Source organism: Dysidea avara, chromosome 11 (assembly GCF_963678975.1).
Source record: "Dysidea avara chromosome 11, odDysAvar1.4, whole genome shotgun sequence".
Classification (NCBI taxonomy): domain Eukaryota; kingdom Metazoa; phylum Porifera; class Demospongiae; order Dictyoceratida; family Dysideidae; genus Dysidea; species Dysidea avara.
Window position 1 is genome coordinate 4,756,839 of NC_089282.1, and position 21,136 is coordinate 4,777,974.

General features: G+C 36.8%; 2 protein-coding genes and 1 pseudogene across 7 annotated transcripts; 1 reads left to right on the forward strand and 2 right to left on the reverse strand.

The window, feature by feature from the left end:
* Window positions 1-480: 480 nt before the first annotated feature.
* Window positions 481-6,322, reverse strand: LOC136238833 (protein ERGIC-53-like). Of its 6 annotated transcripts, none has more exons than XM_066029452.1 (8): window positions 3,124-6,322; window positions 2,908-2,984; window positions 2,744-2,808; window positions 1,461-1,522; window positions 1,251-1,403; window positions 898-926; window positions 788-843; window positions 481-737 (listed from the first exon to the last, which is right to left on the reverse strand). In XM_066029452.1, exons 3-7 carry the CDS (start codon window positions 2,777-2,779, stop codon window positions 806-808), a joined length of 318 nt encoding a protein of 105 aa, XP_065885524.1. In that variant the 5' UTR covers window positions 2,780-2,808; window positions 2,908-2,984; window positions 3,124-6,322; the 3' UTR covers window positions 481-737; window positions 788-805. The 6 variants fall into 6 exon arrangements, with proteins under 6 accessions (XP_065885524.1, XP_065885523.1, XP_065885522.1 ...); XM_066029451.1 differs by having other exon boundaries at window positions 782-843; XM_066029450.1 differs by having other exon boundaries at window positions 481-843.
* Window positions 6,323-13,218: 6,896 nt separating this feature from the next.
* Window positions 13,219-13,941, forward strand: LOC136239293 (uncharacterized). Its single transcript, XM_066030021.1, has one exon. The coding sequence runs from the start codon at window positions 13,219-13,221 to the stop codon at window positions 13,939-13,941; it is 723 nt and encodes a 240-aa protein (XP_065886093.1).
* Window positions 13,942-18,875: 4,934 nt separating this feature from the next.
* On the reverse strand, window positions 18,876-21,045 carry LOC136238827 (uncharacterized; annotated as a pseudogene).
* Window positions 21,046-21,136: the final 91 nt, after the last annotated feature.

Genomic DNA, 21,136 nt, shown 5'->3' on the forward strand with positions numbered 1-21,136 from the left:
AGCAGATTATGCATGCTCCTATATGCATAAAACATGGGTGCACATGAATCATTGATCAACTTACTAGCTATACAGTAAAAATGTAAGAGTTGACAGCTATCAAAGGAACAGTGCTGCATGTACGAATGTGACTGAATACTTAAGTGAGGATAAGCTCTGTTAATTCAGACGGGGTGATGTAACATTGTTAATTAGAACTTTAATATAAGATGTAATATTACCAAGAGTTAATAATAGAGGGAGGGATATTACTCTATACAATGCCAACGTTGTGATATGCATAAGCTAGTGGGTTCTAATTTGATAATAGGTTGCCAACACAAGGTGCTGCACTACTTGCACCAATGCACTACTTGCACCAATGCCAAATTTATTTCTGTTTGGCCTCACTCCAGTAAGGTAAAGATGTTGAAGACTATATCACTTTCCCTAGCACTATCCATTTTCTTGGGAAACGCGCTAGCGCACAATAAAAGGGCGTGGCTTAAATCCCAATTCAATTAATACGATCAACACATTCTATAATAATCTCCTATTCACTAATGTACAGTTATTCATTCCTTCTTCTTCTTCTGGCTGCTACTAAAAGAACTTCTTAGCAGCACTTTCCTGTCTTTGATGGTACCAGTTGTACACTAACAATATCACCACCTGAATACTAGCCAGTATTGTCAGCTGGATGATGGTCACACACGACTGACACACCGGGGTGGGGGACATGACAACACTTGTGTCAACTACAGTCATCAACACAACATCACCATCAACCACTATACCATACCACTACTTTCTGTAGATAACTTTGCTAACACTTCTTCACTACTCTTTGATGATTTCTCTCTGCTACATATATGTATCAGCTCATATATTGGCTGAAGTGCTTCAGATGTGATCCACCTTTTGCCTGATTCTTCTCTAAATATTCCCTAAGGAAAGAACACTTTCATACTAAACAACCCATGCATGTATCCCAATACATCGTGAAGTGGTTTTGTTGGATTAAGTCCATTGTACATAAGGACAGGCTAAAAAATGTTTCACAACACTTACAGTATGTACAAGTCTATTGTGGATTATTAAAGCACTACAATACTGCAGTAAAAGCAGATAAAATCATCCTTCAAATAATATGACTACTGCACACTGCATTAGGCCATACTATTAATGTGAGGGAAAATGATGAAACGTATAACTGAATAATTTATGATGCTGAACAAGTAGAATAGTGGACATTATTGTGCCAGCCATACCTCAAATCCCCCAGCTGATGTTGCACAAGAGATTGTGTGTTCTTAATACTGGTCAGCTCCTCCTTCATTCTTGCAGGTAGAGCCCCACCTCCTGCTGATGGTGATGCAACAAGTAGTGTATTAATGATCTGACCAGTTTTGTCCTGTAATATTCTGAATGAGAGATGGGTGAATAATAGAACATGTAATATGTATAAGTTAAGCATATACCTTGCAGCACAATTCACGTCATCCAAAATTTGATGAAGATTTCTCTCCCAATCCACTTCATACTATATGAGAAAAGTAACAAATGAGTGCATGGGCTGTATTTGTCTGTATTAAAGCCAGGCTTAGATAATGCCGGGTTTAAAATGAAGGTTAAGGATACTACCTTATAATAATAACGAGGTCTTGTATATATGAGAACAAGGCTTAATTTTGCAGAACAAGGCTAGAAACAAGACTTTTCTAGTTTATGAGTACTGAGTAGATTATAAAAACATAAAAAAAACTAATTAAATATATATATATTAAAATTATTAATTTTAAAATGAAGTCGGGATCCAAGTGATGAAGCAAGAGATGGATGATGGTTTTGCAGCATAGCTCAGTGGAAAAATCCCTACTTTGCCAAGTAATTTGTTCAATGCCGAAGTAGCCAAGCTATGCTGTTCACTACTTTTTATTGCTTGGATCCCTTAAATTATTATTTTTGTTATAGCACTTTTCTAATTAGGATGACTGCAGTATTAGAGTATCTTAAGTCAGCCTCTATCAAGAGTGATGGTCACTATTCCTTATTTTCACTGTGCTATTATAAATACATCTAAACCAATAAGGGGTGTGGTCATCATGTTCGAATAAGTAGATCATTCTAGTCTCCACACTTGATTGTTATTAATCAACCACGACCAGTATTGGGTGTGGTATCAAACCTATCATGAAGTTACAGGTATGTACCAGTAGTGTAAACTTTAAATAATTTTGTGGCATCTTATGGAAAATAAAAACTTTCATTGCATGAAGAAGACAACTACAGCCTAATTGAAGGTAGAAAAAAGACAAGGCACAGAGGGCACACACTCATCAGAACCCCCAAAAGGTACATACCACTGGTTGTGGTATAAATGGTGGCTCATTTGGCCTCCAGCTTTGTAAATGTGGTCAGGAAGGCAAGCAGGCAAATTTTCAAGTTTGGGTGATTTAAAAAAAAATTCTATACCGTGTTTTCTTGTTTTCAATGCTGTATTTGAAGCTAGATGGACTAATATTATTACGTAGAGATAATTTTTGCTACTTATGGATGATTTTTAAAGGTGGCATTTTAGGCAGCGTGCATCATTAATTTTTAGGAGCAATCCTTCCTTAAACAGTATGTTGATAAATTCCTGGGCATCTATATGAATAAGTACAATATGTATTTGTATGTTGCAAATTTGATGTATAAATATCTAAAAAGGTGTGTAATGTACTTATACCTGTATACACCATCAAGTAACCACCACACTTACAGAGTAATTCATGTTCAAGGCTGTCCTGGTACACATTCACATAGTCACTTGGTTCTTCCAATGGTCTGTAAATATGTAGCATGTGATATTCCAGTAAGTTTACAAATGTCCCATACTAATATATTATAGAACTGGTGAATTACTTGTGGTTGGTGCTAACTCACATTCCTCTCTTCTTAATCAGTTCTTCAGCATACTGGTTAAATCTTTCTTGGTATTCTTTCGTACTTTCTTCTGTTGCCTTCAACAATAAAATATTCTAGTAAAATACATACCACACGACTACTCTCCTGCTATAGGGGGAAACGTTCCAATTAAATTCTCGCAAAAAAAAATTCCCTCCAAAATAATGTCTTACAGCACATACAATGACAGCTTACCTCCTTCCCCTCATCCAATGGGTGTAGACTATGACCAATGAATGACATCACATCATGATCATCTGATAGTCCACCTGTGGCTGCTGAGATACCAAAGTATCCCTCATCTGGTATGTTAGGGGTAGTGGACACCATGCCACACATCGCTGTGACAGTCTCACACTTGGACAGTAGTGTTGTACCAATAATCAGATCGGTTATTGGAAAAAAAAACCATACATCGGCTGTGTTTTATATATTGATATCAGATCGGCACCACAATGAAAAAAGCAGCAGATACAGATATTATGTACTATATGTATTTAGAAATACATGCTCATGATGTTTACAAATGCATCAAGTTACATTTCCTGCATTACAATGTTATTACTGCTTCAGTGTACTGTCGGCTGTTGTTATAGCAACACTGCTGCTATAAACAAACTAAATTGATCCTCCAATATCGGTTATCGGCAAAATCTCATATCGGTGCAACACCACTGGAGGATTTTAGTTATATGGTCTCACTTCTAGTGTATATACCCTTAACTTGGATAATGCAAAATCTCATGGGGTGTGGAATTCCTTCAGACGACTCAACTGAACCTGTCCAACTGCATCACTAAAACACACAAACATTTACAGTATGTACATACATCTACCAATACATGTACAAGAATTATGTTTGCCAACACTTGAAACAGTTGTAATGAGCTGCAATAACACCAGACTGCCCATCTTACGAACTTCTTAAGTTTCACAAATAAATATAATTTGGATTCACGTATAATCAAGATTTGCTCTTGATAGAATAAACACAAAAAAACTATTTAAAAGTTAAATTACATAATTATGCAGCATCCCAATAGGCACCTCAGGAAATAAACATTTAATGATTTATAGAAAATAATTATTTTGAAGCATTATAATAGTAATTGACAAGATGGTTATAATTGGTAGTTTCCATCATTCATCATTGAGGAATATCTTCATTTTTAAGAGTCGAGAAACACTCCTAAGTTTCTCCATCATTCTGATTCACCAAATGTGGGACCATCTCCCCCGTTTGCTCCTGTCTTCAATCTGTAATAAGTGCCCTTCACTGTGGAGAGCAAATTTTACCATTCCCTATTCTACCTTCACATAAATGTAGTCATAGCAAATTTACACTATGACAATAGTCACTATGACAATAAGTCTCTCAAGAAATAAATGACTGTTCTAGACTTTAAAGTTAGTACAGCTAATTACAAGTGGTCGTAGCAATATGAGTAAGTACACAAGTGGATGATGTAGGAATCCTGAACATGTAAAAATGGTATAGTTTTAGAGTACACTTTTCAAGTTTGTGTGCAACCACCCTGATTTTCCCCTGTTAACATTCATGCAGCACCCACCAAACTTCCTTGGCAGCTTTTATCACTGTTTAGCTAAACATTAAAAAAAATACAGAACAAAAGTATAGCTAGTTAGTAAAGTCTTATATAACACCTAAACACAATGACCAATGTAAGTGTCACAGGAAAACTTCCCTACAATAGTAGCCCCACCCATCATAATTAACATATCATCAGCCACGACCTGGAAAAGTTCTTGCTGATGGAATATTTGCTATTTGTTTCCATGAACCAGTTGATGGGTTGAAAGCACACACCTCACTAGTCTTACTGGTCACATCAGATGGTTGTCTTCCTCCGACTGTTAACAGGAACTTCTTGTACAGAACAACAGGAGTTGATAAACACCATGGAGTGTCTGGGAGAGACTGCCACTTCAACTGGTGACTTGAGAGGTTGTCTAGTGAAGCAGTTAACACTTGTGAAGATGGTTTACCATTTTCCTTAGTTCCACCTAACAGGTAAAGTGTGTTGTTGATAACTTTACCTTTTAGCTGCGAGTGAGGTACAGGGAGATCATCACAAGTGTACCAACATCCATTAGTAGTGTCTAGTAGTTCAGTGACAGTTAGTGTTGTATATTTACCTTTAACCAGTACTTAACAGCATGGTGAACCCCAGTGAACCCTGCTAATTTGGCCGGTAACAAAGCCAAAGTTTGAAGCGCCAATATAAAGAACTATGCAAAATCTGTTTTTATGAGCAGGGTAATACAGCGACCTCAGTGTAATGCAGCGAAGGGTCATTGTTTCATTGTAGAAAAACGTATGTGACAAGTCTGGTGAAAATTGTATGAATTAAATTGCAATTTATTAATTTCACCCAAAATCTCGAGTGCTTTATGAAAACAACGTACATAGCCTTGAAGCCTACGTGAAGGATGATCTGATTATCTAATGAACCCCATTGTTTTTCAGTTTAGTATTGCGACTATTGAGGATCACGTGAAATACTAGTGCAAAGAATGCAATTAAGAGTAATATATTTAAGTAGCGCTTAATGCGCGTCCAACCTCCTCTGAATGCACACATTATGGATTTTTCCATATGAAAATTGTAGACACCAGTCTGGTCATAAGGTGCATGTAGTTATCATTTTCAAAGGAGCTTTTTGTAAAATTTACTATGTTTAACACGTTCTTATGCATTACCTTGCCCAGAGTTTCTGCTAGGAGAGCAGTATTTGCATCCACATTGTTCTGCTAGCTTTTTGAATAGCCGACTTATTCTAATAGTCTGTCTTGATAACTAAAGGGTGATGGCAGTGAGTTAGGTGGTAGACAATGTGACACGTGTACTTAGATGTTTTTAGTTTGTTTTGCTGCTCCCAAATATCTTAACATTTGCTTCAACACATGCACTTAACAAACAGGTGTCTACCACAAGTATATGCATCATGTGTGCTCAATAAGCATATGAACCTAAAACAACCAGTACCGCAATGCTATACTTTAGACACTCCTTTTATTTCAATTTCAGCATGGACTGTCTTTATCAATGCTGGCAACATCGATGAAGGTAAAGCCACGTATTAAGATGTGCGGGAGACCAAAACACAGTGGTACAGTTTGGTGTAAGAAGAGGAAAGTTATGAATTCTGAAAATATCCCACCTATATACAAAAAGGGTGAAATCCAGCGCAGAAGACGTAAGTGTTAATCATATTTATTAACAGCATGTGCTCTCAGTTACTATAATTATTTTGGGAGCATTTAAGTGTGTACACACCCAACCAAGTTAACCAAATGTTTTAATAGTAAAAGCAGCAAGAGTAAGTACTCCCTCCATAAACTCTGGAGTAAACTTAGCAGTCAGGTGAAGGGTTGGTATAAACCGTGGACCTGGGGACTGAGTAGTACCTGGGACCAGGGGACCCGCAGGAACCCAACTTTTCATGGAATTTTTATACTTTACAATGTTTATACACTCTATACTTGTACTAGATATCTTTGCATGTCTCAACATGTAGTCTTGCACAGCCAATCCACTTTTTCTTTGTCACACTGAGTACCTAACGTGACAGAAATTGTAAGCGCCACTGAAAAAGAGTCTATTACATCAAGTTTAGAAACTGTGAGCAAGCAAAACAGCTTCAAGCGATCGCTGCAAGTTACCAGCAGCTCGACAAGCACTGAGATTTCATGTGTCATGTACTGCTTGCATAGACCACTTCTTCACACCTGGGGTATTAATCGAGGGTTTTAAATTCTTACAAGGCTTTAATTTTGTGCATCACATGACACATGAAATCTCAGTGCTTATTGAGCTGCTGGTGACTTGCAGTGATCGCTAGATGCTGTTTTGCTTGCTCACAGTTTCTAAACTTGACGTAATAGACTCTTTTTCAGAGGAGCTTATAATTTCTATTGTGTTAGGCACTCTGTGTGACGAAGAAAAGTGGATTGGCAGTGCAAGACTACATGCTGAGACTTGCAGAGGTATCTGGTACAAGTATAGAGTGTATAAACATTGTGAAGTATAAAAGATTTCGCGAAAAGTTGGGTCCCCACGGGTCCCCGGGTCCACTGTTTATACCAACCCAGTATTGCTTGGAAGCATCTATTTTGTGTCAACAATGGTAAAACTGGTCTGTAGAAATGTAACCAGCTGAGCAAAGAAACCAGACCCGTTTGCACGTTCCTCAAACTCCATGTTATAGAATCCGTGTTATCTATTGTAATTATGAAAGAGTGGAATTCCAATGTTTCTTCAGTCTTGTATGATGAATAATTTAGGAATGCACTTATGGAAAAGCTAGAAATTTGATTTTCACAGCAACAATATGGGAAATAATTTACAAGCGCTCACTTAATCATAACTCACAGATGAAACCAGCTGGACAGACGGGACTTGAGTTAAAATTTTCACTACTTTTACCATAGGTGATGAATACCACATGGCATACATGTAGTAACTGGTTGCTTAACGATACTTACTAGGTAACTGTTCAGCACTCTGTTCATGTAGTTCAGCGCTCTGTTCATGTAGTTCAGCACTCTGTTCTGGTAATGAAACCATTAGTGTTGCTAGTGCGTCCAGCTTTGATTTTGAATCACCAACAGAAAGCAGCCTGCCTGCTGGTACTGCATAATATGCTAAGTAATGGTGACAACTATGACAGTACCATTTCCAATGAAGTCATGGTTGATAATGATGATATTATAACCAGCTCAAGCAGTGATTTTGAGTTCCAGTCAGACTTGGGTGAAGAGATATGGGATGGCACTGATGATGACAATGATGCAGTGAATGTAGATATGAACCAAGTTGATGATCATGTGGAAAATGAAAAGGTACTATTAGGGATATCTTTATTTCTTTACTTTTTCCAATTAACATACCACATTTCTGAACGAGCTATGGCAATACTAGCTACTCCTTTTTGTAAAACTGCTTTTGACATATGTTATGGGTTTAATAGGAGGCAATACCATTTTAAATTTTCTTTCAAACACTATCCCTAAATCAATGTGTACTATTAGAAAATTGATTAATATGAAGCAAGCAATTAAAGAGTATGTTGTGTGTCCAAAGTGTGATCGACTTTATGATTTGTCGGACTGCATCATAGTAGAAAATGGCCAGGAACAATCTAAATTATGTGAGTTTATCAAATTTCCAAGGCACCGTCAAACTTCTCACCGATCAAAGTGTAATACTACTCCGATGAAGAGTGTCATTGTAGAGGGTAAAAAAAAATTGGTTCCTAGGAAAAGTTTCTTTTATCATAGTGTAATTCATGGTCTTGAAAGTTTATTAGCCACAAAGTTTTTTTTACAAAAGTATTGGAAAACACATACTGTTGCAGCAGGAACATATTATGCAGATATTTATGATGGTGCTGTATGGAAGCATTTCAATGAAATGGACAGTGTTCATAATTTGAATCTAATGATGAATGTTGATTGGTTTAATCCATATGAAGAAACACAGTATTCTGTTGGAGCTGTTTACTTGGTGATACAAAACTTACCAAGGTACGAAAGATTTAAGCTTACAAATATTGTACTAGTTGGTCTAATTCCTGGTCCAAAGGAGCCATCAAAAATAATCAACACATATTATTTGGAACCACTTATTAATGATCTGATCAAGTTATATCAAGGTGTAGAAATTCCAAACCTCATTGCTTTCTTGGTAAAACCAAGATCAATGCAATTCTCAGTTGTGTAGTGTGTGATATACCAGCAACTCGAAAAGTATGTGGTTTTTTGAGAACTAATGCAACTAAGGGATGCTCAAAATGTTTGCATGAATTTAGAATATATGCTTTTGGTAGTAAGCCCGGTTTTTCAGGTTTTACAGACTGTAGTACCTGGGAGCCAAGGCAGTTAAGTACACATTATAGTAATTGCATGGAAGCAAAACATGCATTAACAGCCTCAAGCTGCACAGAAATTGAAAAAGAAAATGGTGCACGATACAGTGAATTACTTAGGTTACCTTACTTTAATGTGATACGTTACCATGTCATAGAACCCTTATTTTTGGGGATAGCAAAGCACACACATCTATTTGGAAAGATCGTGGCCTTTTAAAAGCTAGAGATTTCAAAAAAATTCAAGAAAAGGTTGATAACATGATGCCACCACCTAAAATAGGCCGTATACCCAGAAAAAGTGGTTCTCAAAGTGGATTTAGTTCCATTACAGCTGATGAGTGGAAGAATCGGATTATTTTGTATTCAGTTTTTGGCATATTGCCTCCTCTACATTTTCAATGCTGGTGTCTTTTTGTTAAAGCTTGCAGATTGGTTTGTCAACTTGTTATTAATGATGATGATATACAAAGTGCCCATGAGACACTACTGCAGTTTTGTAATGCATTCGAAAGTCTGTATGGAAAGGAGAGTTGTACTCCTAATATGCATTTGGCTTGCCATCTCTGAGAAAGCTTGATAGAGTATGGTCCTTTGGCTGCCTTTTGGGCTTATTCATTTGAACATTACAATGGTGCATTAGAGAGCATTAAAACCTCTTGGAATGGTCCAGAAAAACAAATGTTAAATAAAATAGTGTCTTTACAATCTCTTGAAGTGATTCAAACCCAAGTAAATAATGAGTTTTATTCCTTAGTTTGCAGCAAGTCTGTTGAATTAAGCCTTTCTTCTGTGGAACTCATGTTATATGATACAACCTTTTTAATTAGCCATAGCCTGAATTATAACTGCCCTGTGCATCAAATTGATGCTACTGTCAAAGCATGCTACAAGTTGTTGCCTCCAAGTAAGGAAAAGTGTTTTACTGAATATGATGTCACTAGTCTCCGTCATGTTTACAATTTATTATATCCACAAAGTGAAATCTGTACATTTGGGTATTTTTATTTTGAGAACAAAAGAATGTTTATTAATGGGGAAGAATATATAACCACTCAGAGTCAATCAAAATGTTCATCAGCTATTGTTACTCATTGGCTTGGGAAATTAGGCAGTGATGAGCAAGGAGTGTCTCAAGTTAGGGTTGGGATTGTAACTGCTTTTATTCAGCATTCTATTGTTGTCAAGGAACAGTCAGTACTTGTAAAGAAAGATAACATACTAGAATGGTTTCAAGACCACCCACAGAGACATTTTCTACATGATTCCATCATTATCAGTGTTAACATATTTGAAAGTGAAGGACCTATATGCAACAAAAGGAAAAGTTAATGTATATAGAAGACCCTCTTTCGCACATCCAGTCATATTATATCATTGTGGCTTACTATATATGTCTTGTTATATCCTTTCTTATAACTAAGTTATATCCTCTGTTATAGTGCATTGTTATCACATTACTGATAACATTAAATATAACAGGTGTATAACATTGCTTGTTATATACTGGTGTATAACGAAACTATAACTTGGTTATAGTACATTATTATAACATCTTATAACTTCTGTTTTTCACAGTGACAAGTATCACAATTGTTGATTGGTGTGGTTTCAGGTGAAGTCAAGACATTTAGAGCCTTTACAACAGCTTTTAAGACTTCACAACCATCTGCAAAGGCCAAAATGGCAAAAATCAACTGTGAGATATTACTAAGAGGTGATTATTCGCTGCTTCAAAAATGCGGCAACTAACAAGAGAATCTGGCTCTCCCCAACCACCTACAACTTAACGTGTTTGTGCCCCTCCCCTTGCCAGCTCCTAGATCCGCCCCTGCTAATGGCTAAAAATGGAGAGGTATAACTGAAAATAGCCAAAGAAAGTTGCTAATTTTGCAATTTTTACAGGAATTTTTCTACTAAGATAAGACCTCATGCATAAGTAAGCAAATCTCGTTCATTTTAACCTCAGGTCTCACTCCTAGTGCACTTTACAGGTTGAGGTCTCTGCCATAGTCCTTCCATTTTATTACTTTGCAGGGCCGAAGCCAGACTTTTATGTGGGTAGGTTCTTTTAGAAGAAAAGTAGACCTTTTTCGAGACCCTTTTTTATATGGATTACATTATGGTGTGTGAAGCATGCTGAAACTAGCCCCCTCTAGGAATTTTTTTGAAAATAGACACTAAAAGGTTGAATTTAGTGACATTTCAGTAAATAGAAATAACAATTTTTAGGTAAGCTCAAGACCAGCTATTTGGATGACATCTGGAAAATATCTCTACTGCTACTGTAATTATACCGTCTGTACATGCATGTGTCTATAATATATTAGAATGTCACAGTGAATAAGAATGGGAAAGGTTGAGCGCTCTGTTGGATCGTGTATTGAAGCATGGATGCTATATATGGACTCTGCATGGGAGGGGCTTGCCCACCAAAATATTTATATTATGAAAGTTCTAGTTTAGACAAAAATATGGTTTTGTAAATAAATTAAGTAGTTACATACAGATTTTAAATTGTGACTGTTCTATTAGAGTGATTGTTCTATTAGGGTGGTTGACTGCTTTATTAGAGTATCTTTATCTTGCATTGCATTGCAAGCACTGAATGAGCTAGCTACTCGGAGCACTTAATTTAGCTTCTTATTAGTGGTATTTAGTAAAATGGAACTAAGCTACTGAAAATTTGGGACCCTTTTGCTAAAATTGTGGATCTTTTCACTGAAATTGTGGACCTTTTCCCCAAGAGGGCAGTTCTTCAGAACCCCCCAAACCCCCCCCCCCAGGCCACGGACCTGCTTTCATTAGCATCGTCTTCCGCTTCGTTAATACTGACAGCTAATCACGTGTCACCATATACGATCACGTGCGAATAATCGTTTGGTAATTTTATTATTCAGCTACAAAGCCTCGTACAAAGCAAACGAATATTAATCCGAACATTCAGCTAATCGTTAATATTTTCGTCACTGGCATAATCGACGAAAAAGTTTTGACAGAATAACTATACGTTAATATTTGTATGCACAAATTATTAGAAATAATTCGTCGTTTTAATTTTGTCGATACAGCCAGTGACGAAAACTTTTTGATGAAGATTTTTTCCTGATTATGGTATTAATGTGAGGGAAAATGAAGGAACGTATAACTAAATACGATGCTGAACAAGTGCAAGTAGAATAGTGGACAGTATTGTGCCATACTTCAAGTCCCCCAGTTGATGTTGCACAAGAGATTGTGTGTTCTTAATACTGGTCAACTCCTCGCTCATTCCTGCAGGTAGAGCCCCACCCCCTGCTGATGGTGATACAACAAGTAGTGTATTAATGATCTGATCAGTTTTGTCCTGTAATATTCCGAAGGAGAAATGGGTGAATAATAGATCATGTAATACTATGCATAAGTTAAGCATACTTTATAGCATGATTCACGTCATACTGTGTCTCCAAAATTTTTGACGAAGATTTCTCTCCAAATCTGCTTCATACTATTAGAGAAAAAAGCAACAATTGAGTGCATGGATTGCATTAAAGCCAAGCCTAAATAATGTATGTCAAGTCCTAAATGAAGGCCAGGAGGCGCTACTATATACAAGGTCTTTTACAAGATTACAACAGCTTAGTTTGTGCAACAAGGCTATACATCTAATAACAAGATTTTTCAGCTAGGTTTACGGCTGGGTATCTATACAAATAAATACGGTATGTATTTGTATGTGGAAAATTTAATATATAAATATCTAAAAGTTGTTTGAGGATTCTTAAGTTTGTATACAACATCAAGTAATCACCACACTTATACAGAGAACTCATGTTAGAACTGTTAACTCATGTTCCTCTCTTCTTGGTCAGTTCTTCAGCATACTGGTCAAATCTTCCTTGATATTCTTTTGTATTTTCTTCTGTTGCAATAAAATATTCTAATAAAACACACACCACACTCCTGTTATAGAGGGCGATGTTCCAATTAAATTCTTGCAAAAAAAAATTCCTCCAAAATAATGTCTTAGATGTATAGCACATACAATAATAGTCTAGCTCCCCTCATCCAATGGGTGTAGACTAAGAACAATGAATGACATCACATCGTGATCATCTGATAGTCCACCTGTTGCTGCTGAGATACCAAAGTATCCTTCATCTGGTATGTTAGGGGTATAGTGGGGACACCATGTCGCACAATTAAGTCATAAGTCTGTGTCTCGCTGTGACAGTCCTTCATGTACCCACAGTCCCACACCTGGAGGGTGGTGATGACACACTGTGTTAAAATGTTAGAGTTATGGTCTTATTTCAAGAGTGCCCTATTAACTCGAATGATATGTGGGAACTTTGTTGCACAAACGGAGTAAAACCACTATTTCAGAGGGGATTATGATTCCCTGAACAGTTACTTCAAAGCAATGGACTGGTCGTCAAGATTTGAAGGTCATGACATAGACCATAACTACAATTTATTTGTTCAAGTTGTATCATCAGCTATTGACATTTACATTCCTAGAGTTTCTAAAGCTAACAAAACTAAGCCTTCTTGGTGGTCCAAAAGATTATCAGTCGCTGTTTGTAATAAGAAAAGATTATTCAACAAGTGGAAAACTACCAAGACTAGTAGGGACTATCAGACCTATGCTCAACAAAGAAACACAGTCAAATCAATGATAAGATCTTCCCGATCTAGTTATGAATCAAAACTGATTCAACCTTCACAGACTCATCCTAAAGTGCTATATCGCTACATAAACAGCAAACAAAAAAATCGATCAGACATCACTCATTTGCAAAAATCTGATGGTACAATGACTTTATCTGATGCAGAAGCTGCTGAAGAGTTAAATAACTTTTTCAAGTCCACGTTTACTTTAGAAGAGTCAAGTTATATTCCAGCCATTTCAACCCGAATTTCAGAAACACTGTCAGACATTAACATATCAGAAGAATTAATATTTTACAAACTACTTTCCTTGAACGGAAACAAGGCCCCTGGCCCTGATGCTTTACATCCTCATTTTCTGAAATCATGTGCTGCCTCCTTAGCTAAACCTTTATTTTTACTAACAAAGCAATCATTGAACTCTGGCACACTTCCAGACCTTTGGAAGAAGGCTCATGTTACACCTAGTCTTTAAAAAGGCAGTAGATTGCAACAATCTAATTACAGACCAATAAGTCTTACGTCACAAGTAGTTAAGCTTATTGAATCAATAATAAGGGAACAACTGTGGGACTTTCTTGACCTACACAGGGTACTCAACCCAAACCAGCACGGCTTTGTGAAACATAAATCATGCTTTACCAACTTACTAGAGTGTCACAGCAAATGGTCTGCTGCTGTTGATTCTGGGTTTGGTTTTGACGTTATCTATTTAGACTACTCCAAAGCCTTTGGTTCCGTCCCACATTTACGACTTATAAGTAAACTACAATCTTATGGTATCAATGGCAACCTTCTCACATGGATAAAGAACTTTTTGATTGGTAGACAGCAACGTGTGGTTCTTAATGGTAGCAGTTCTAGATGGGTGAATGTTACAAGTGGAGTACCACAAGGGTCAGTGCTCGGCCCACTTTTATTCATCCTGTATGTTAATGACATAACTGATGGACTCCAAAGTAACACTAGAGATGTTTGCTGATGACTCTAAACTTTACAGAATTATCCAAACACCTCAAGATGTCAAAATTTTACAGGAAGACCTTAATTTTATCTCGAACTGGTCAAGACTTTGGTTACTGAAGTTTAATACTTTAAAGTGCACCGTGATTTACTTAGGTAGAGGAAACCACAACACCTACACCCTGTACAATCAGGCCTCAGGAGCTCATAGTCAGCTAGAATCAACAACAGAACAAAGAGATTTAGGTGTATGGATCACACCAGACATGGGCTCAAGTCTTCATTGTCACAAAATTGCAAGTAATGCTAACCAAGTATTGGGAAGACTGAAATGTAGTTTCAAGGATAGATCAGCACCTGTCCATCATTTACACTGCTGTACAAAACTTTAGTTCGACCGCATCTAGAGTATTGTGCCCCAATCTGGAGCCCTCATTTAGCAAAGGACATTGACATACTAGAAAAGGTTCAAAGAAGGGCTACTAAGCTGATACCATCTATCTCTACACTATCTTATGAAGCTAGACTTCAAGAACTAGATTTGCACTCACTTTTTTGTAGACGACAAAGAGGAGACCTAATTGAAGTGTTTAAGATACTAAACTCATACTATCAAATTGACCCAAAAGATATCTTTACATTACAACAAGACAGTGTTACCAGGGGCCATCCAATGAAACTTTCTAAACTGGCAAAAAGAATTTGCAGAAGCATTGGTCAACATTTTTTCAACTTTAGGATAATCCAACAATGGAATGACTTACCTGACAAAGTAGTTCTGGCAAAAACAATATCTTTTTTCAAACACTCACTAGACCAATATTAGAGAGAAACTGGACATGGACATTGTCAAAGGCCTTTGGCCTATTAATCAATTTTGCATTTTAATTGTCCATTAAGTAATAGTAATATGTAATCTCACTGGATGTGGACGATTGCAAATTCCTTCAAGCAATTTGCAACTCAACTGATCTTGTCCAACACCATCATTCAAGTGCACAAACACATTTGCAGTACATCTCATCTAGCAATATATTTGCCAATATAGCTACATTGTGATACCATTTAGGAAAATTTTGTCATCACAAATTTCATCATTGGCTGTATCAAATCAACCAATTATTTAACAAAAATAATAGTGGTTGCAGTCATACAAGAATCACTTTAAAAATACTATATGCAATATATTTTTGTATCTGATCAAGAAGATTGGTATTACCAGGTTGGGCTCAAATAGCAAGGTATTGCTTACATATATTGATATCATCTAGATTTATCCTCATATCCAGCTGGTAGGGTTCTAAGTGAACATAGGCAGAAGGCGCAGAAGTAGTATCAAGGCTAATTCATTTACAAGAATTCGGAGATGTTTGAACCTGGTTAGGGACCCGCCAATTATGCTCACTATTTTACCTATTATGCTATGCTGCACTGCTCAAAATTTTGCCTATTATGCTTAAATTTATGCTCAATATTTACCTATTATGCTCAAATTATGCTCAATATTTATACCTCAGTTCCCATGTTTTCTAGTAAATTTGCATTTTTTTGGGAAAACAGTAAGTTGCTGAAGCACAAACTCTAAATCCTTGATTGTCAAAATGCATGTCACAGAAAAGATCGATACACTCTAATAGAACAATCAGCTGTCTGATTTCTCTGACTGTTCTATTAGAGTATATCGATCTTTTTCTGTGATGTGTATTTTTATAAGCAAGAAATTATGGTAATGCACAAGTGTTCTGCCCATTATGCTCAATGCTTTCAGGTACCTATTATGCTCATTATTATGCCAGCATAATCGGCGGGTCCCTAAACCTGGTCCTGTACTCATATGGGATGGTCCATACACTATGGGTTAGATATGTCAACTACATGTATATCACTGGTCATATGTCTACCTAATCAAGAGATCATTTCACTTCTATAAAAACTAATACTGGCAAAAATATTTTACATCAAAAAGTCTATTTCAGTATTAAGACTAGCCGTTTCAACATTTATGGCAACTCATGGGCCACTTTAAAAGCAGACAGCCCATTATAAATTTCTAAAGCTTCAGAAATGAACAATTAAATTTGCTATGAAAGCATTGCATCAATTATGTCATCACAGCACCTCAGGAAATAAGGATTAATGATCTAATTCTTAATGGGAATTACTAAGTCAATAGTCTTGAAGTGTTACATAATGTGTTAACAGTGTCTTACACATGATGGTTGTAACTGGTATTACAGTTAGTCGTAACCTGAGACCAGGCAGTACACATGCATAGTGTTTCAAGTAAGTACTTTTTGTGCTGTATAATTATTGCCATGATTAGTTGAAGTAAACAGAGGGCTTGCGTGACAAAGTGCCAGTAAAGAGGATGCTTGCATGCACAAGGGCAGTTAGGTGAAATTTTTGGTTTCAATTATTTTAGAGAAGTACATGTGGGGCTAACCAAATGGTTACCATAAAGCCTAAGGGGCAATATTTTCAATGTTGAGCAATGTAATTTTAATAAAGTTTTTGTAGATTTGCAAACAACCCTTTACAAGTATAAGAAAAATTAGGAACTATATAGAGTAGGGATCAACTTATTCAACTAGAATATAGTGCACCAATAAAAACGACCAATATAGTGCACCAATATATTCTAGTTGATCCCTACTCTAGTTCAAAATTCCTAATTTTTCTTATACTTGTAATAATAAAAATCTCACGTGATGTGGACGATTGTGAAATTCCTCCTGACAGTTCAACTGATCTTATCCAATTAACACCTTCACTACAGCAAACATATTCTATATAAAACATCTGATTTATATACATTTCCCACCATAACTATTATGTTGTGATACCATTTATATAATTAGTGTGAGACACTATATTGCTTTCTGGCCTTTGTAAAACCAGAAAACAATATAGTGTCTTACACATAACTGCAGGTAGTTCCATCATTCATAACTACTCAGTTGTATTTGAGGAATATCCATCATTAACAAAAGAGTATACAAGATGTATAGACCGTGCTCTGGTCCACAAAGGTGGGACCACCTTTACATAAACCAAAATGCCTGCTCTATATATAGTCCTCATTATTAGGCTTGCACCAATAATGCTGGCAAGCACAATAGACTAGCAAAGGCATCAAGCATTATGCCAGCAAAATAAGACAATTTTCAAGATTTTAAATTAAAAGTGCATGCACTCACCAAAAGTACAGCCAAACATGAACACGCTACACCTTAATACTGCATTTCATATCTAGAAAATGTGCAATGTTATTTTTTTGGAAATAAGATCAAGATACTTTAACAGAGCAGTCACTTACTCTAATACAGCAGTTCAGGAAAGAATGGTGTATACTCTATAATAAAGCAGCCAGCTCTAGAGCATAATCTTGAAAGCATATAAGTTGAGCATAGTTGGCTGGATTTTGATTTTTGAGCAATGCTCAAAAGAATAATAGCTATCTAGGCTATTTTCAAGTATAATTGGCTCAAGCCTATTCATTATACCAGTGATTCTCTCAGCTTGGTCTCCATCCACTCACTGTGAACTGTATACTTTGTTTAATGGCCAACCTGAAAATTAAATAGATTAATTATTACCACTCTAAGAACTATGTATATTGTATCGGGTTTATTTTTATTTATAAATACTGTATGAACCTCCATTATGAATTAGCAAACAATTTACAATATAGCTAACAAAAATAGTTCATCAAGTCTTCAAGATTTCTTGCATCAATGACAGATGGTAAACCGAACCACACTTTGAAAGAACCTTCAACTATAAACCGGCTACAAAATATTCCAGGTGAAGCTGTGTTTTATTTCAGGTTCCTTGAACATAATATTATATAGCTGGTTAAATTTAGTATCTTGAGTATGAGCCTTAAAAGAATTGCACATAATATTACTGTTTTAATTACCCAGATATATAATATGAGTCTATATTTCATGATTCTAATTATAATCACACATGTGTTCATGCATTCACTTATACATGCAGTCTCTTGAGAAAGTTGGACACATTGTATGTATGCTGGCAATCACATGATGCATATATATATTATATACATGCATGCACATTGGTGACTTGTTGGTTGAAAAGGCATGCAGTCAGCTCAGACTTAGTGGAGTCAAGGACATGATACAAGAGCTATGTATCAATCACAATATGATAGCTACATCAGTATAATAGCCATTAGGTGTAGTGGTAGCTGCATGCTTTTAATATTTTTGTGCAAAAAAATTTTCATGAGAAAATATCTTCACTTTACACTGAACAAAGTTATTTTATGCAAATGACTGCTTTATTAGATATCTTTATCTTTTACATGAAATTTTCAGTAATAAAAAGTTCTGATCAGCTTGAAATGACCAATATTAGGATTAGCTTCATGGAACTTTTCCTACTCTCCATTACCATGCATAGAGCGTGGTTTATTAGGATCTACCTATGATTTCTTTGAAAATGTACAGACATAGCAAATTTACATCATGACGCAGGTGTGATGAAGAAAGGTGAGTCTCATTATATGCACGTTCAGAAATACTACATTTGGCCATAGCAATATATACACCAGCATGCATATATTACCTGTGTTATGTATTATGTTGAACTAAAAGTGTTTATAGCTACAGTAATATTGCTTAAATACATTGACCAATGTAAGTGTCACAGGAATAATCTCCTGGCATATTTGCCCCACCCATCATAATTAACGTATCATCTGCCACATTCACTATTGCAGGCAATGTCCTTGCTGCTGGAATAGTTGTTATTTGTCTCCATAAACCAGTTGATGGGTCGAAAGCACACACCTCACTAGTGTTGGAGCCTGTAGAACTTGCTGATGATTGTCTTCCTCCGACTGTTAACAGGTACTTGTTGTACAGAACAACAGGAGTTGAACAACACCATGGAGTATCTGGGAGAGACTGCCACTTCAACTGGTGACTTGAGAGGTTGTCTAGTGTAGCAGTGAACACTTGTAGAGATGGTGTACCACTTTTATCAAATCCACCTAATAGGTAGAGTGTATTGTTGATAATTTTACCCTTTAGTTGCATGAGCGGCATAGGTAGGTTGTCACATTTGTACCAGCATCCATTGGTAGTGTCCAGTATTTCTGTGGTAGCTAGTCCAATATAAGTACCACTAACCAGTGCTTGTCCTCCTACCACAATCATTGCTGAGTTAAAAACAAAAGCATTTGCACTAGCTCTAGCAGTTGGTAATTCATCGAAATCTTTCCACTTTCCATGATCAAGTAAGAGTACCTTGCTAGTGTCCCTATTACTTTTTGTCCAACCTCCAGCAATGACCAGCTTGTCATCCAGTACAGTCATAGCAAACAAACAGTGTGGTGTGGTAATAGGAAGGAGGTCCCATCTGCCAGTGGTTAAATTGTATACATCTAATCTGTAACAGTCTTTCCTTTGACCGTCATATCCTCCACCAACATAAACTGATCCATGTAGTAATACTGCTGTATGTGCTGATCGACCCACTGGTAGAGGAGCTATTCCCTCCCATTTCACCTTCACTGCTTTGTTGAAAATATCTGCTTGTAAATTGGTCTGTATAAATTATCACAATTACCACATTATACTCTGTACTACACCCCTTACCGATGGTGATATTGTGCTGTCCCTCAAAATTTTAGTTGCCTGCTCTACCTGCCATGTTATGGGGTTCATGGTCACATCTGGACACCTCACATTATCTGCTTCTTTCATCCTCCTCATCCTCTCTGACACATCTGATATCGGAGGACGTCTACTTGAATCATTGTCAAGACATTGCTCAACTAAATGCCTTAGGTCTACTGGAGCTCCTCTCATCTTCTCTACATGCTCTTGACGTCGTTCTACTTCTGATAAAGCCACCAGTTTTCTAGTCTTAGGATCAGTCACTACATAATGTAGTGGCTTAGGCCATTCTTGATTCACCACATGAAGTATCACTCCACCATAAGAGAACACATCAAGGGAAGGGCCATACTCTGGGATCTCTGCTAAAGCTTCTGGTCCCATGAAGTCCACCGTTCCTGGAGCACGAGTCTTTGTCTTCTTGCTGTCTGCTCTTATCACTTTGGCTACTCCTAGGTCACTGATTTTTGCCACAAACTGACTAGTCAATAAGATATTATTGGGGGAAAGATCTCGATGGACGATGGGAGGATTATGACTGTGGAGGTATCACAATCCTCTAGACACATCCAGTAACATAGACAACTTCACACACATTGGAATGTTTGGGTACGTTTCCACCAGTGACGTAAGGCTCTCCTGCATCCTCTCCATCACTAGAACTGGTAATCGCGACTCACCAACAGGATTGTATACTCCTAAAAACTGAACTATGTTTGGGTGACCAAGACTGATACTCTGAACACATTCGTTAAGAAACGCTCTCCTTGTTCCTTCGTATTCTTCTCGTGAAACTCCTTGTACTAAAATTTGATGAACTTCTTTAGCAGCAAAAACAGTCCCACAATACTGTACTTCAAACACTCTTCCATACGCGCCAACACCAAATTCCTTTCCAGTTGGTCTCACTCCAGTAAGATAAAGATGTTGAAGACGATCGGTTTCTCTTACACTGTCCATTTTTTGGACAACGCGCTTGCGCACAATAAAAGGGCGGGGCCCAAATTTCTATTCAAATTCGATCAATACAATCACATCCTATAATAATTTCCTATTCGCTAT